The 17685-nt window shown below is 42.6% G+C and overlaps 1 protein-coding gene across 1 annotated transcript in view; it reads left to right on the top strand.

The window, feature by feature from the left end:
* The window catches only part of SLC24A3 (solute carrier family 24 member 3), a 327458-nt gene that overhangs the window by 272599 nt on the left and 37174 nt on the right, over nt 1-17685 (top strand). The window contains exons 8-9 of the mRNA XM_066595769.1: nt 13152-13177; nt 15248-15301. Of these exons, the coding sequence (XP_066451866.1) occupies nt 13152-13177; nt 15248-15301 (80 nt within the window). The remainder of the gene's footprint in view (nt 1-13151; nt 13178-15247; nt 15302-17685) is intronic.

Raw genomic sequence — 17685 nt, 5'->3', positions numbered from 1 at the left:
GAATTAGCCCAAGGTTCATGGAATGGGTGTGTTCTGGGTAACAAAATCAGTCACCTTAATGAGGGCCAATTTTGATCTTTGTAATGAAGCCTATTCTCTCTACATATTACACAATGTGATAAAATGTCTATTTTCCTGGCCCACTGAAAACTTGCTGTAGTCGGTGAGAAGACCAATATATAGTTTTGTGGGGGGAAAAAAGTTACATTTATACTCTGTTTTCTCTGGTTTTATGAGTCCAAAGGCGGTCTTAATGATTGTCTTCTCTGTATGCATGCTCATATCGAGATGACTGTCTATCCTTTGGACTTATAAGCCCAAAAGGTTCAGCCCATGTTGCCCAGCATTACAATTCTACTTAGGACTGACTTCAGTTTAAACTTACAGGACAAAGTTAAATTAGACCAAGTGATCCAACCCAAACTAAAGATAAAAGTGACAGGGAATGTGTGCATAGGATTATCCCAAAGGATTATCTGTTACGTTGTATTTCTACATTGCTTCTGCATTTAGTGGTCACATTTTGCAATTCTAAATGTCCAGATATCTCTTATAAATAATTCATTTTGTTTTGGGCTTTTTTCCGAGCACCTGCGCTGCTTTTTGTTTCCAATTGAAGGTATTTATCAGCTGTCTCCAAAAGTATTTATCAGCTGTTCTTCATTTTCAAAGGAATCTTAATTCATTTCTCTTATGGGCTGTATGCAGATCACCATGAATACTCATGAGGCCACTTCATTTTCATTCTTGGATTGCACTACAGGTGCCAGCTAAAATTAGAGGGGCTGGGCACTGTTCAAGATTCATGGCATATTCCTAAGTACCTCAAGCTTGGCATTGGTGGCTCCATTATGCTCATGAACAAATGACCCTTCGTAGTTTCCCCAGACGCAGTGCCACTCTCTTTATACACTGCATCTGGTATCGCAACTCAACTCCACTTACATGTTGGCGTATTCTAGAAATAAAACATCAATGTTGAAAAAAACTGAACCTCTTTAAAATGAATGGAACTAATGGGAGTATAATTTAGGCCCCATTCACATCTGCGCCCCACCTATGGTGTAAATTTCTTTGCCCGACTCCATTGTTACAGCCGAGCAATGAAAATGATACTGGAACCACAGGGTCCAGCACATGCTAGACCCAAGTGGCACCAGACAGACCCCATTGACTATAATGGTATCTCTCTTGCTTCCGTCATGCCAGCCAGACCAAACACCAGAATATAGGCAAGAAATTTAAAAGGGTTGTGATGTTATTGGCCTATCCCTTAGGATAGGCCACCTGTAACGGTTTCAGGCACTAGAGTGGAGCTTAAGGTGTAGTAGCAGCAGGTCTGGAGAGTGGTCAGGGTAGAGCCAGGAGTCAGCAACAGAAGGTCTCAGTTCGCAGTACAGAAGGAGGAGGTGGGTAGCATAGTCAGAAAGGAAGCCAGGGGTCAGCAACAGGAGGTCTCAGTTGAATAGCAAAGGAGCATGCAGAAGTAGAGCTTTATCAAGGCTTGGGGCACAATAATCACTCGCTGGATCTTAGGCAGGGTTAGGCTTTTATAGGAAGTCCCAGTTAGTGGCAGGGCGGGGACAGGACAAGGAGGCAGGAACTAGACTAGCAGGAAACATAGAACAAGGCTAGAGTCATGCAGGGGAACTGTTCAAGGCTGGATGGCTCAATAGGGAGAGCCACCGACTAGAGCGCAGGAGATCCTAGAAGATCCCTAACACCACCAGTGTGTGATTGGAAGAAGTCTAACCTTCAAATGAGCTGTAATTCTCTTGCAAATGCTTTGTCCCTCATAATTTACATAAGAATATGTCCCCTTATAACTTACATGAGAAGGTGGGTTGCCTATTAACATGAGAAACGTTCATTGAGCTGATTGGTAAGGTTCTCAGAGGCCATCAATATTATAATTATTTCCATTATAACCATGGAAAGTAAAATATTCTTAGATTTCTGAATCATCTTATTGATTTCCAAGCCAGAAGCAAATCTTCTTAATTATTAATATGGTTAATTGATTGCTCAATCAAGTATGCAAAGAAATGACAGTTTTGAGTCAGAACTACTATTGCCCTAGTAAACGTGCCTACTTGTCTTCAGTTTCACTCTGCTACAGCTTATTGGTTTCTTATGTATTATTGGGTAGAGAATATTCATATTCACAAATCTAGGAACTCCATACACAGAATCTGAATTTTTAGGGCGACATCTGAACTTATAAGCGCATCTTCTTGATAATATCTGCCTGTCTACAAGCTCTGGATCGGTTAATTCAATGAAGTCCTCATTACTATGTAAGCAATTTGGAATTGTAAGACTAGTACTGGGTAACACCTGGGTCTACTATATGTCCGTCACACATTCTAGTAACACATTAAGTTGCAATGAATGTGCTTTTCGATGCTTCTAAGGTGGCAATGTCCTTATACTGCAGATGACTGTAACTATTGTGCCATCCAATACCATTGTCAGACAGTTATATGCCTAGTTGCATTCTAAGAAAGTCAAAAGACCTTGCTATTTTGATTGACATTTAGTGGAAGAAAGAAAAAGCCATTGAAATCAAGTCACACAAAATTTATATTATGTGACTTCAGTTGCACAACTCTTCTGCTGAGTGTTCGTTATTGTTAAATCATACCTGAGTTTTCAACAAGTTTTCTAACATATAACAGATTTTCCTTACCCATTCATTTACTGATTTTTAAATGGAATGGTTCTTTCACATTTTTCTGCTGCCCTGCTGTTTGTAATTCACTTTCAGCATACTATTCTGCCAGTAGTTCACTGTCCTGTACTTCCTTTCCCTCACTTGCCATGCTGCATTGCGCTGTCTCTGGTCCAATCAGCAGAGAGGCAGTATCTGAATGCCCACTCCTCTGCCTTCCCAGAACAGTTGTATGAATCAGGCATTTAGAGAAGAGACATTCTGACCAAATGAGTAAACTTAAAGTAATGTGCTCACACGTGTGCTATAACAACAGAGAAGGCGGAAAATGTGTAAACTGCAGACACTGTGCAAACAAATCTGCCAGCATGTGAGTGCAGGGAGCCTCTCCCCCACAGCCAAGAAAACATTCCAGCATCCCATTAACTACAAAAGCTCAAACCTAACAGGCAGTGGATTGCAGAGGAGCTGGAAGGGAGACCCCTAGTGGCAGTCACTTCAGTCTTGATTTACAGTGGTAAAGTGAAGAATAAATTTATGAAAGTATATTACAAGATTCATGAGACACACCCAGACTATCACATGAACATAAGTTGTCAGAAAAATTAGTTCCCCTTTAAGACCCAGCCATAGGGCAGGCATTGGAATCAGAGATGTTGGGGTAGTACTTTGGTACCATTTTCCTTTGAAATGACTCGTAATGTAAATAATATAGAACTTTTACCACTCTTTGTCCTCAATAATGTGTCGGCCTCAAAGAAGAGTCACTGGTGTGCACCTTAATAATTACCTGACTCTAGCCTGTCCTGTGCTGTCCTCATGACAGGACATTTTCTGTCACATTGCCACCTTAACCTGCTTAGCTGATTGAAACTTAAGTGCAGTTTGCATTACCATAATTAACATAATCTCAGGCTCATTATATAGTCAGTTCAACAGCTGCATGAAGAAGCAGCATATTTTCTTTTTCAGTCTGTCTGCTAGATAAGGAAATTGTTGACTGCAAAATATCCTTATCGAGCAGTTGCAGCTGAAATGATTTGGCAAGCGACCAATAAGTTTATATGAACGGGATTTGGAGGAGATTCTGTATGAATGATACATAATGGCTTTGCATTACATATGGGAAATGATGTGGAGATAATTGATTGTAAACAATACAGATACATAATTGAGTCAAATCCTTTTGTTACAGATGAGGGAAGGACAGCAGCTTTTAGCTCGCTTCCAGCTTCTCTCTATAAAGAATGGATTATATGGATTATTCTGCATTTCTCATTGTGACACCTCCAGTGATGTGCCATCCTTTCCCTCAATTGGAGAATGTGTACACCATTTATAGAACGTGTTTTATATCATCTGTCATACACATTGACCTGGATTATTAAATACACAAAGAGACAAGAGCACCACCAGATGAGTCAAGTGTTTGTATTCTCCTGTCTACACTCACTTTGATTCAATGTGGACCTTCTCCAAATCATACTGTATCCTTTGCAAAGCAATGGAGAGAAAATGTCACAAGACTATATAAAGTAGCTATCTAACATAAAGCCCGGAAAAATTAAGAAAAAAATACTTTAAAATAATTTAGCAGAATAAAAAAAGTAAAGCACCAAGAAATGTACATGAAAACATTATATTTGTGTATGGTTTGGAACAGCGCTTACCGTGTTACACCCCCCCCCCCCCCCCCCCCGCAAATAAGACCTAACCCGATAATGAGCCATATCCTGATTTTTGGGGAGAAAGAGCTTAAAATATAAGCCCTCCCCCCAAAATAAGCCCTAGCAACGCTACATTAAAAAAAAATTCTCACCTCGCAGGCTCCGCCCCTGTTCCTTTTACTGCTCTCCAGGTGTGCCAGCATTCTTCCTTGTTGTCCTCGGCGTTAAAAGAGCATTCTCTTCCTGGTAACATGGGTTGAATACCCCGCCTCCAGCAAGAGAAAGCTGTGATTAGCTTAGGACCTCAGCCAATCACAGCGGGCGCTCAGTGAGCCAATCACAGCCATTCAATGATGTAATTCACTGGTGGGGGGGTCTAACAGCCGGGTCCTCATAATCCTCAAAATGAAGGATTAGCAGTGTTATGCACCCAAGGTGCAACCAGGTTGTTTTGCATAGCCATACATGATTTAAAGTCATACTCACAGGGGCAGTAGGGTTAAACTATATGCAGCCTTTACTGATGATAACAGCAGTACGTTAATAGTTTACACTACCTTAACGCTTTCCAATCCAATTTCCCTGCAACCCACATACTCCACAGCTTGGGTGGGAAAGCGCGTTATGGATTTGTTACATCCGCTTGACGCACGAAAGCGCCATTCCACAAAAGGGACGCAAGTGTGTTGATTTAAAACCTACAAACACTCTCATCAAACAATAAATGGGAAGGCTTTCCCGAAATACGTAACAAACGAGGGAGAGGCCCTGCTACCATGGCAGACTGGTCGTGTCGATAGATGCGGGCCTGCACTCGTACCTGGGACCTAACTATCCCTGATTAGGGAGCAGGAGAGATGAACTAAACAGACACACAGGACATGACACTGTACTGACACAGCGAAAACAGAACAGGACTAGACATACGGAAAATGTCTGAGAACCAGCACAGACATATCAAACACGTTGCTGTTCACACCAAACTTACAGCAAATAGTGCAGAAAACAGGAACCCCACCCAGAGCTCACATGCAAGCAGCTGAAACACCACAGCAAGTCTCAGTGTCCTCATACCAAGGGGATAGACAGTCAGCCACCGTGCCGACATAGGGAACTGTGTCAGTGATCCACAACTGACAACCACGCAAGACATCAGACTCTTGGAGGCCACACATGTCAGGGGAAGTAAAGAGGGGTTCTGCATTTGATACAGACAAGGACTACAGATGTCCAAACTGTCTTTAGGGAAGTAGAAAGACACAGACAGACAAGCAGGCAAACACAGCTCTGAGTGGCACAAGACAGTGATATCCAAGAAGTAAAATGACCAGCATCAACTACTGAGAGATGCTGGTCTCTATATGCTGCAGAGTAAAGGGGATTGGCTGCTGCAGAATACCACACCCAGCAGCTGAATTAACCCTCACCACCTGTAGACCGTGCTGCTAGAAACTCTAGTACTGCAGGCCCCAGCAGCACAACGTAACAGGATTCCTTGGAATTACTTCACAGAACCACATAATAATGATCCGTCATGATGATTTTATTAACAATTTTGGGGAAATTAAAATGTGCTATGAGTGTTTAACATAGGGAAGATCATTTGTAATAATACTGTTAATATATGTATATTGATATTTTACATTTATATAATAAAAATCTATTCATTTCTAATTTCTCTAATGATGGATAGATATCTCTGTAATACAGAGGCATCCTATAACTGTATACAATGTGTATGGGATATGTTTCTAACACTATGCAGAAGAGAGCTTCGACATTGCAGCTCTCTTCTGCATAGTGTTAGAAACTTGTGTTGGACCTCGCCCAATAAGGGAGCTATGCAGGGAAATCACAATGTCAGACGAGGTCCAACAATTGAATAGAAAGAGTTAAAAGGAACCTGTTAGCAGGTTCATACTGCCCAAACCACGAGAGGTATGAACCTGGGTCAGGTATGCAAACAATGCCCGCATGTAAGTGTTATTCTGAAATGCCGTGCAGTTTCATAATAATCACACTTTTTGTCTCGGGAAGTCAGCTCTTGAGTCAAAGAGGCGGGCTGCAAGGGTCTCTTCCTGCCCACAGCATGTTGACTAACATCTTCTCTCCTTGCATGTGTATAAGAAGAAAACTGTTCGTCAACATTTTGTGGCCACAGAGACCCCTGTGTTGCCCACCTCTGACTTGGGAGCTCTATTCTCAAGTCAAATAGGCAGACCTCAAAGTATGTTTATTCTGAAATGCTGCATATTTTCAGAATAACAATTACATGCAGGCGCTGTGGAGATCTGTACTGGATTCATGCTGCCCATAGTTTGAGCAGCATGAACCCGCTGAGAAGTTTCCTTCAATCACTGAACCTCCAGCTGTAAATGAACAGAACACAGTGTCTGATAGCAATGGCCTTTTAGAGAAATGTCTCTCAGGCAAAGTTCAGCAGAAGCATTTAATAACTTCTCTTCAGCAGAGAGGCACACACTTGACCAGTAAATTAGGTGCAATGGTTCTCAGGTGGCTTACAGAATCATAACTTTCTCCATCCCTCCCGCTGCTTACTCAGTATCCCTGGTATTTAGTCAGTGGCCTTTGCATCACCACTGTATCCTGACCAACAACTCGAAGCATGGTCACAGCCCCAGCTTCTCCTGTTGTCTCAAGCCCTTTAGCTCCAACACCTCCTCTCCAACACCAGTTATAGGCGAAAAGTTGATGCACACGCCCAAGAAGATTCCAACACCAATATCTCTCTCAGGTAGACTATTGCATCATATCTGTTCTTAACTTGTTGCACAGCACATCTCTTTTGTCATAGACACCTGAACTCTGACCACCTCTTTATGGTGTGTCCAAACTCACACGAGTGTGTGTTTCATCCTTACACCCTTGTGCTCTCATGTAGCTTATGCCACACATTCGAATTCCCAAATTACGACTAGGACTGTTATCTGCCAGCGCCATATTGGTTAAAGCACAATTTCCTTGTGAAAACCACTGTGTTACAATAGTTGAAAGGGTTTTCTGAGCAAATATTATTGATGACGTGCCTTCAAGATAGGTCATCAATAGTGAATCACTGGGTACCTGCCACTTGGTTTATCCAGCGATCACCTGACTGTCATTACAGCAGGGCCGGATGCCGTTATTGGGGACAGAAGCAGAAGTGCAATAGAGGACTTCACTTGCATTGAAATCAATGGGCCAATGAAAGTGCAATAGGAGGCAGCGCTCCTATTGATTTCAGTGGGAGTGAAGCCCACTATGGCACTTCTGCTCCCGTCCTCAATTACAATGTCCGGCCCCGCTGCACTGACAGCGGGCTGGAATCAGGTGATTGCTGAAGATCCCTACAGATGGGTCTCCAATGGTTATGTATTAATGACTAATCCTGAGTTTAGGTCATCAATAGTATTTGCCAAGAAAACCCCCTTTAAGAACTGTTTACCATTGCGTAATGATGCATTGAGAGGAATGTATGTGTTAAAACCGGATAGGTCACCCTGTCGAACCAAAAAACAAAAGGGAAAATTTACTAAGCCCGGCATTTCCGACACCACTACTCCATGTATTAAGCGCATCCCCGCTATCTCAGTGCGCTTTGACAAGAATGTACACCTGGTCCTGACAGACATAGATTTCTCGCATAAGTTATGCTAGTTTTTGGTGTAAATTATACATAAATTTGTCAATCCCCGAAAGCCCCAACCACTTTCCCCAAAAGTGGTGAGGCCAATGCAGAAGGCTGAATAGCCACAGAATATTTGTGCTAATGGCCCTTGCCCCAACTTTCTATGCCTGAAAACTGTCGGAAAGCCTTTTCGAACGTCCCTCGAAGAACATAACATGTACAAAAGCAGTTAGGCCAGCATGACAACACAGAAATACCTCCACTCCATTATGACAGTGTGAATTGCTGTGGTTTTTTCACTGATTGCTTGTCTGAACTACAACACAACGCAGCTCTGCAGCAGTTTGAGACCGAACCAACTAACCTTTGATTTCTGCAGTAGCAAGAAATAAAGACCTGCCAAAATCTTCTTTTCCCCTGGTAGACAAGCAGCACCAGAGGTGTCTGTCACCGGCTTATACCCCTCTCCCTATGGTGATAAACATGCGAGCTCTGCTGCTGCTGGTTTCCATGGCTAAGAGGGAGATACCTGTCTGATATACTGTATGTGGCCAACTTTAGACCAAAAATTTAGATTTTTTTTTTATCAAGAAAGAAGAAAACTAGTAAAACTCCGGCTTACTTTTTTTTCTATTTAAAGTGCATTGGCACAAGTAGGACATCTCCTAAACTGCTATATAAACTAAATCTAAAAGACCATTACTGCTGGAATAGCCATGTGAATTCAAGCTTGACCACTCCATCCCTACTGTTTTGTTAGTGCTGTTACATATTTATAAGGCTTTAATCCGGCAGATGGGCGGTTGTATCAGAACCATCTGTTTACAGCCTTGGTTTTCGGTGGACTCCCACTCAAGAGATAAAGGGGGTTTGGTGTTCAAGTTATAACCAAATGCTGCTGAAAATATCCATGTTGCAACCATATTATATAGATTAAAACTATTTTGGTAGGCTTTAACAAGGGAGACATTCCGAAGTAGATCTGCCAAACATAAGCCTAAGACTCTATGGTGACCCCTTTATTGATGGCATTAGTGTATCTTATGGGCAACTTGCATGGTTTCACTATGGAAAAGACAGTTGCAAGTGGTCTTGTAAAATTCGTTGCTCGAAAGATACCTCCTTTCAACTATTTTCCAATACGGGAATCCTGAAGTTACTCGTAAGTGGCAGTATTGCTAAAGTTTTACCGCAAAACACAGCAGCAGTTACATTTCACCGGGAACATAATGAACACTTTGGCGTACACTTAAAGCCACAAGAACAATCCGGTTGGTATAGGCATGCCTCCTTTTTTTTACTAGATAGATATATATGACTGATGTAGCGACTATAGATTGTGTGAACATATTGTAGCCTTGTTTCTGGATTGTTTCTACAGGCATACTGTAGAGAGTCAGTGCTCCGTCGGTGACTACCACAGCATTCACAAGAATATACAGTAATGGCACATTCACGCAGGTATATGCAACTTTGGTGCGTGAAAATCGTCACTGTGTGCATATTTAGTGTATTTTTGGTGTGTATGCATTTTTTTACGCATGTATTGCATCCATATTCACTGCGTTTTTCACATGCGCAAGAAAAAAACCCCACAGGAATGCCAATTGATGTCATTTTTTTTACATGTCTCATGCCAACATGCGGAAAACGCAGTGAATATACATGCAACTACCTGTTGCTACGTGCAATTTTCTTGTGCGATTTTATCGTGGGCGGAAGCGATGTGATGCGAGATTATTCTCCAAAAAAAGTATCGCTGATGCTCACAAATCGCAGAGAATAAAAATGCGATTTTGCCACGAAAAAATTGCGATCGCCCGTGTTGAATTGGCCTAACAAATACACTTCTTGTCAAAATAAATTGCGCACCTATAAGAAGTTGTCATTTTGCTGCAAAACGCGGCATGCAGTTATATCTCAGGCAGATATGTAAATGATTAGAGTTGTGGTGATTAGATGAACGTTCTTGTCACCTGAGGCCCTAAAAGTGGTTCCCCCTTGGCCTATAAAAGGCTTTCAGAGGCTACTTGTGTGTAGTGACCACTTCTTCCACGTGTTTAGAGCTTATTGACCACTAGACGCCTCTACGACGCTAAGGAGAGATTTCACCTAGTTAACAGCGTTTGAGAGGAGCGCATTATTGGAATGCAAGAAGTTGGATAGTCGTATTGATGAACTGTCCTCCACCTGGTTCGTTCTGACCAGACTGTTGGGGGGTGTTGGGACCAGTGGATGTGTGAGGGCACACAAGGCGATCGGGCTCAGGATGCCCTAGAAAGACCACCAAAAGAGCGAATTATCTGCTCGTTCAAGAAATAGGAGCAGCTCCAACTGTTTTGTTCTCTGTCATCCAGACACGTGGCACCATTGTTGTAGACCTTTGTGTATATCAGAACCATTTCCATGTGCTTGGCCATTTGATCTAACAGCACCCATTACGTGTACTGCCTTTGACAGCCACCCACCTTCATCTCCGTTTGCCACGATGTCATGAACGACGGAACTGGACTATGACAGAGGGGAACCAGGTTTTCTTCAGTGACATATCCAGGTTTAGTTTGGGCACTAATGATAGCAATGTTCGTGCCTGGAGATCTAGGAGTGAGCGCCTCAATCCAACCTTTGCTGTGGAGAAGTACACTGTCCTCACTGCTAGTGTGATGGACAGGGGTCCATTCCATATGACAGTCAGTCACCCCTAATAGTGGTACAAGAGACAATAACAGCTCAGCGATATGTTCCGGACATCTTGTATCCAAACTAGAAGCAGTATAACAGAGTACCAGAGCCTTCATGCCTGCCCATATCATATCATGTATCCAAGCTAAAGGTGGTACAACAGGCGACTAGAGCCTTCATGCCCGCCCATATCAGTTCTTGTATCCAAGCTAGAGGCGGTACAACAAGGGACTAGAGCCTCCTTGCCCACCCATATCACATCATTTTTCCAAGCTAGAGGCGCTACAAGAGGGTACTAGAGCCTCCATGCCAGCCCATATCCCATCTTGTATAATAGCTAGAGATGGTACAACAGGATACTAGAGACTCCATCCTCGCCCGTATCACATCTTATATCCAAGCTAGAAGCAGTACAACCGGGTGCTAGAGCCCACATGCATGTCCGTATCACATCTTGTATCCAAGCTAGAGGTGGTACAACAGTGTACTTGAGTCTCTATGCCCGCCCATATCACATCTTGTATCCAAGCTAGAGAAGGTACAACAGGGGGCTAGAGTCTCCACGCCAACCAGTATCACATCTTGTACCCAAGGTAGAGGCGGTACAAAAGAGTACTAGAGCCTCCATGCCCCCCCATATCACATCATTTATCCAAGCTAGAGACACTACAAAAGGGTACTAGAGTCTCCATGCTCGCCCATATCACATCTTGTATCCAAGCTAGAGGCAGTACAACACGGTACTAGAGCCTCCATACCCACTTATATCACATCTTGCATCCAAGCTAGAGGTGTAACAACAGGGACTAGAGCCTCCCTTCAAGGGCTCAGTTCTTCATAATAAATGATCCTTTTGCTCTGATATAAACATCATTTATCCAAGCTAGAGACACTACAACAGGGTATTAGTGTCTCCATGCTCGCCCGTATCACATATTGTATCCAAGCTAGAGGCGGTACAACAGGGTGCTAGAGCCTCCATGCCAGCCTGTATCACATCTTGTATCCAAGCTAGAGGCGGTACAACACGGTACTAGAGCCTCCATGCCCGCTTGTATCACATCTTGCATCCAAGCTAGACGTGGTACAAGAGGGTACTGTAGCTTCCGTGCCTACCTTTATCACATCTTGTATCCAAGCTAGAGGTGGTACAACAGGGTACTAGAACCTCCCTATAAGGGGGTCGGTTTTCCACAATAAATAATCCTTTTGCTCTGATATTGTAATCACTTACTTATTTCAACGTTACAATCACACAGAGAAAGTTTTATCCCATTCTTACAACTCCTTCTAGGGGAGGGATTTTTTAATGTGTGTGTATTGCAGTACCAAGTTAATACTGAACATGTGACCATACATTTTCCTGTTTCTATTATCCTGTAAGGAAGGATTAACATGGCAACATGCGAGTTGCACCCAAGAAGCTTGGCCACAACTCGCATCAGACCTCCACAGACTCTGCACATTGCATACCATTCTCATCGTCCATCAAAACAGACGTGAATAGTATATTTATTGACTTTTTACCATGTGAAAAATCCATTCATGTGAATGGCCTTATATACTATAATAAAGCATATGCTCTACAATAGGGCAATATATGGACCGCGCAGGGCCTGAAAATATGTTTGTGTGAATGGGCCCTTAATTGTGAACAGATGCCGCGTTTTACATAACTGTACATGTTACTAATACAAAAGCCAAAGGAATGATTTGTGAGAATAAACCTTGGCTTTATTGCCCCTTCAGGATGTTAAGTCATGTTCATAGCCGACGTTCGGCTGTAATCTTAACACATTTCGTCTGACTTCAATTTCTTGTATATCTCCCCTTAAAAGAAGAACAATTGTAGCTGTGACAGTTCTGTATCCCTAAATTGGTGCATTTTGGCCATAAACCATTTCTGTCTATTGCTAATAGGCATTTTGATTTATGAAATCTTAGATGCTGATGGACCTAGAAGAACGCTAACTCATGTGGGTGGATCACCTGCTATAAATCTGCCAACAGCTAGGAAACGGTCTTTAAAAATATGTATTTATTGCCAAAGAAGGTCTTTTCAGAGTGATGCTGGCTCGTGACAGTACATTATAGGACCATTTTGTACTGTTTTCACATTCTAGGAAGAGCATTTGTCATTGTGTTCCCCACTGCGAATGAGTTGATCATTGGAAGCTGTGGATAGATAACTAGTAGTGAAGCGCCATCTAGTGGTCGTATGGATGTTTTTATTCATCTAGTATCATTTGTATTGTGGAGATTGCACACGGGTGATTTGTGGAGAAGGAGCTTGCAATCTACAATTTACACTTAGAGAGAATAAAATGAAAAGTAAGGCATTTTTTTAATAGAGCAGAATCTACGAGTGATAAAATGGCGCTGTTCAATGCTTTCCTTACAGAATCTATTTCTTAGACTATGCATTAAAAACTGAACATGCTATGAATAACATCCTCGTTGTTTATACTGATTTAATAACTTTTTGGTTTTATTTTCTTCACAGTTCATATATGATGAAAAAGTTTCCTGGTAAGTAAAGCAGAGCTGCCAGATCTTGATCATTAGTTTACCTTTCAAAGCAAAATATAAAGGGATTGTGCCACAATAGACTTTTGTCACCTATTCATAGGACAAGTGAGAAAAGTCTGTTTAGTGGAAGTCTCATTGGTTTTGAATGAGCAGACAAGCGAGTGATGTCACCGCTAACTCGTTCGCACTCGTGAAAGTCAGGTCATCGCTGAGAATCGTTCACTTCTTGTTCTATGTTCCACATTCCTATGTGGGTCTGGAAGACTATTTTTTCTCCTTAGGGAGAGCACCTGGAACGTGAGTGAGTGAGGAGACTTATAAGGCCATTCATGCTCCTCTGGGTAATATGTAATAAGAGAGATGGAACAATACCTCTGCAGCGCCACCTGTTGGAAGGCAGCATGTGAAACAGGGAGCGTGAGTGTTTAACGAGTAGTGAACGATCCAACGATGATTTGCAGTCCTGCTGAAACTGAACGACAAATTGAAAAATTGGCTCGCATTCAAACCGAAGGAGTAACGATTTTTTAATTGATAATTGTTACATTAAAGCAACATAATGCTGACTTCACTTTGGCGCATTTGCAAGCGGATTTGCGCGTGTGAAGTTTACGTGTGCAATGTGCAAAGAATAGAACTCATTGATTTTGATTTTTGTTTTCATCTCCTGATTTTGTGCACGCAAAGAAAAATCAGACCTGCTCTATTTTTATGTATATTTGCACACCGAAGTTCCCCATAGAAGTCTACGGGGGTTGCACAAATGCGAGTGCAATGCACAGCAGGGTGTGAGGTACCCTGTGCAATTCCTTGAAAAAAAGAATACATCTGTAACTCAGGCATCTGTAGCCATTTAAATGCTGTGTTCGTCTGCCATGCACAAATGAACATACCCTGCTTGCACAAAAAGTATAGTACAAATACGCCAATGTGCACACAAAAAGCCTGGTCCATAGCACAAATACATGACACTGAGGTGTGTGCAAAAACGCATACGCCCGTGTGAAGCCGGCCTAAGGGTTCTTTTAGACGATCCGATTATTGTGTGAACAAGCTTGTGACGTCATCGTTAGCTCATTTGCTCTCATACAGCCTGTTTAGACAGGCAGATACATCGTTAGTTTGTGCAACGAGAATCGTTCAGTCTTTCACATTCGCTGTATATGCGAATGAGAGGGACTGAATGAGCACTGTTTAAACCGAACGATAAGTGAACGAGCCAACGATGATTTTTATGCCTGAATAAAATGGATATACTGCATCCAGTAAGGAAGAGAATGAATGGAGTGGAGTTTGCGCATTCATTTTTAATAGCCAAGCTCTTGTATTCAGTTATTTCCATCAGTTGAAATGAACGTAGTGGCGGCATGCTTGTGCAACTGCCATGGCATTCAATCTGACGTCACTGGTGGTAGGTGCAAAAGCCCACAGTGACAAGAAGACAGGGACACAGGTCCACCGTTCGGTCAGGGTCTCAGCATTGATCTAACTAGCAATCACTAATCAGACTTTTATCACCTATTCTATGGATAGGTGATAAAAGTGTATTCTGGTACAACCCCTTTAATGATACAGTAGGTGATCTATTTAATGAGCATCTCTCACACGAATAGTAGAAGATACAGTAACCATATGTCTATATAAAAATAGTGCTGAAACCCATAATAATTATTATGCAAATAATATTCATTAAGCGTTCCACCCCTGATCGGCCCCCGCAGAGCTCCAAATGTACTGAAACTGCCTTTGTAACTAATTGCAAGCAATATAGAAAATGAAAGGTGAACTCTAATTGGTTGGACAGTGGCAAGCAGCATGATATGCATGATTACAGCTGGTTCGTCAATGCAGCTCTTCACATAGAGGGTGTCCTAGGAAGCATATAAGCAGAGTTGGTCCTGATAGGTAATCCCTTTAACTAGAACTAGCTGGAAGTGTCCTTCCGTACCTTTAAAGAGAGCATTGTGGGTTAGTGGCTGGAGAATTTATGTAAGAGTTGTGTTTGTATTTCTTATTCTGACTTTAGCAGCTCTTCAATACTTTTTCATCTACTCTGATTTCTCTTTGAAGGTGGGAATCCGTCATTCTGGTCACACTGTATGCTATTTACATTCTTATAATGAAGTAAGTTATTATTTGGATGTTGATATTTCTTCATTTGTTCTGGTGCTCAGTAATGTTCAGTCAACAAAAATGGGAAGGAGAAAAACATTATTGTTATCAGGCACTGAAAATAAAATATACAAATTAATATTAGAAATACAATTAAGCCTTTTTAAGGTAAAAAAAAGGTTACCAAGAATAGGTAACTCTTGTTTAGAGTTGGGTCCACACATAGATGGGAAAATAGACCACACTAGTCAAAGCAGCAAAGGAGAAGGTACAAATGTAACTGATCTTGTGAGTTGTGCCCAAGAATCTCAGGTGCATCAACTGGGTACTGGTGTATTTTGACGCCACAGGAATCTAGGGGCTGACCTGGCTTTGCTGGGGTTTACGCCCCCTGTCAAGCCCCTAGCTTCCGATTGGCTCATACAACAGCAGCAGGGAGAACACTGAGAGCTGAGGTGGCAACAGCAGGGAACACTGACAGTGGGGCGAGGTCTGAGCCGTGGCATAGCTCTCACCGTTCTGGCCCTGCAGTTGTTGCATTCGCTGAGCTCCCCCGTGCCTCCAGCCCCTGGCCCTGCCGTTCTTGCATTGAGTGAGCTCCCCCCGCCTCCAGTGCCTGGTCTGCCGATGTACTTAGTGCAGCTCAGCTCCTGGCTGCCTCCACTCCCTGGTCCAGTGCTGTGTTTCTTGCGGTGCCTCAGGTCCCCCCACCTCCGCTTCGGCCCTGTGTTGCAGTGCCTAGGCTCACCCAGCCTCTGCTCTGTGTTCCAGTGCTGTACTTATTGCGCTGCCTCAGCTCCGCCACACCTCCGCTCTGGCGCTGTACTGCGGTGAGAGTGACAGTGGGGAACATGGCAGGGAGCCTTTCCTTCTCCACCCTGAGAATGACTGCAGGGACAATTGCAGGCAGGCCACACGGAAGTCAGTCACTAACAGCCAATCGGAAGCTAGGGGCTTGACAGGGGACGTAAACCCCAGCAAAGTCAGGTCAGCCCCTAGCTTCCGTTGGCGTCAAGATACACCAGTACCCGTCAACTGTCCATGTGCCTACGGTTTTATCTGGTAAATTAGTAGACGCTTTGGGACAAACGTCAGTCCTAATAAACAGGACATGGGAGAAAAGATGCACCTAATTTGTTAAGAGGCGCCAACTTTGAGCTGATGTACATTTACTCTATAATTCATGATGGTTTCTACCATAAATCAGATGTAATTGGGATGTATCACAGGAGGCCCTGTCTCCTCCAGCTAAGCTTCCCTTTTTCTCCTCACAAATCAAAAGTGGCAGAAAAAGTTAAAATTGCAAATTTTGGTGTAAAACATAGTACGCGCTAAAATTGGCAACTTTTTTTCACCAATCTGTGATGTAAATACTTTGATTAATCTGCTACAAATTATTCTTCTGGCTTGATCATAAGTACTAGCGGTTCCTATTATTGATAGGAAGCACTACTGGACATGTAGGTTTACCTAGTATATCTAATTAAAATCTGGGGTGTGGTAAAAATCCGAGGCTGACACTGCAGGATTACCATTGTATTGTCATTAACCTCCTGGCTAAAATTGGAGAAACCCTACCAAAAATGTAATTTTTTTATTGTAGATGTTAAATGTATGCCTCATGTAAATATATTTTTGTTGCAGAACTCAGCCGCCTGAAGTGCACTTTTAACCTCTTAGTGACAGAACAAATTGTAGCCTTAAAAGCCAGTAATCGTGTCCCCTTTTATGTTCTGGTGGTCATAATTTTTTATTCTTTTTGTCAGTGTAGCTGTATGACTCCTTGTATTTACAATGAGTCCTAACTTTTTTAAAAAAAAACAGTTTCAAGTACATTAAGGCTGCCTGCACACGAACGGGCCGGATTCCGCATGCAGGATCCCGCAGCGGAATCTGACCCTGTGCCCGGCCGGTGACCCCAACTACCTGTCCAGAGTCTTCTTAATCTGTACAGCGGATGGTCCGGCAGGCACGCCGGCGTACATGCGCAGTACAGACTTTGCCGCACCATTGCTAGGCGATGACGCAGATCCTGTAACCTTTCACAATGATGATTGCGGAAAACCTGGTTAGACAGCTGAAAAGGCTGGTTCGACGGCTTCTATTGACTTCAATGGAAACCGTCTGCACAGAATCTGCCTAAAAATAGAGCATGCTGCAATTTTTTTCTCCGCAAGCGGAAAAATCACAGTTGATTTCCACTCGTGTTCAGGAAAAATCGCTTTTCCATTGCATGCTATGGAAGATTTTTGCTGCGGAATCCAGAGGCAGACGTCTGCTCCAGATTCCGCAATGCAAATCTGCCTGTGTCCAGTGGGTCTTAATGTATTGAATAACTTTTTTATGCTGGAGGCAATGAAAAAGTGCAATTTTACATTTGCTTTTTGTGATTTATT

This window comes from Eleutherodactylus coqui, chromosome 3 (genome assembly GCF_035609145.1).
Source record: "Eleutherodactylus coqui strain aEleCoq1 chromosome 3, aEleCoq1.hap1, whole genome shotgun sequence".
NCBI lineage: Eukaryota > Metazoa > Chordata > Amphibia > Anura > Eleutherodactylidae > Eleutherodactylus > Eleutherodactylus coqui.
The sequence above is the reverse complement of the archived record's forward strand: the minus strand, read 5'-3'. Positions and strand labels throughout refer to the sequence as shown.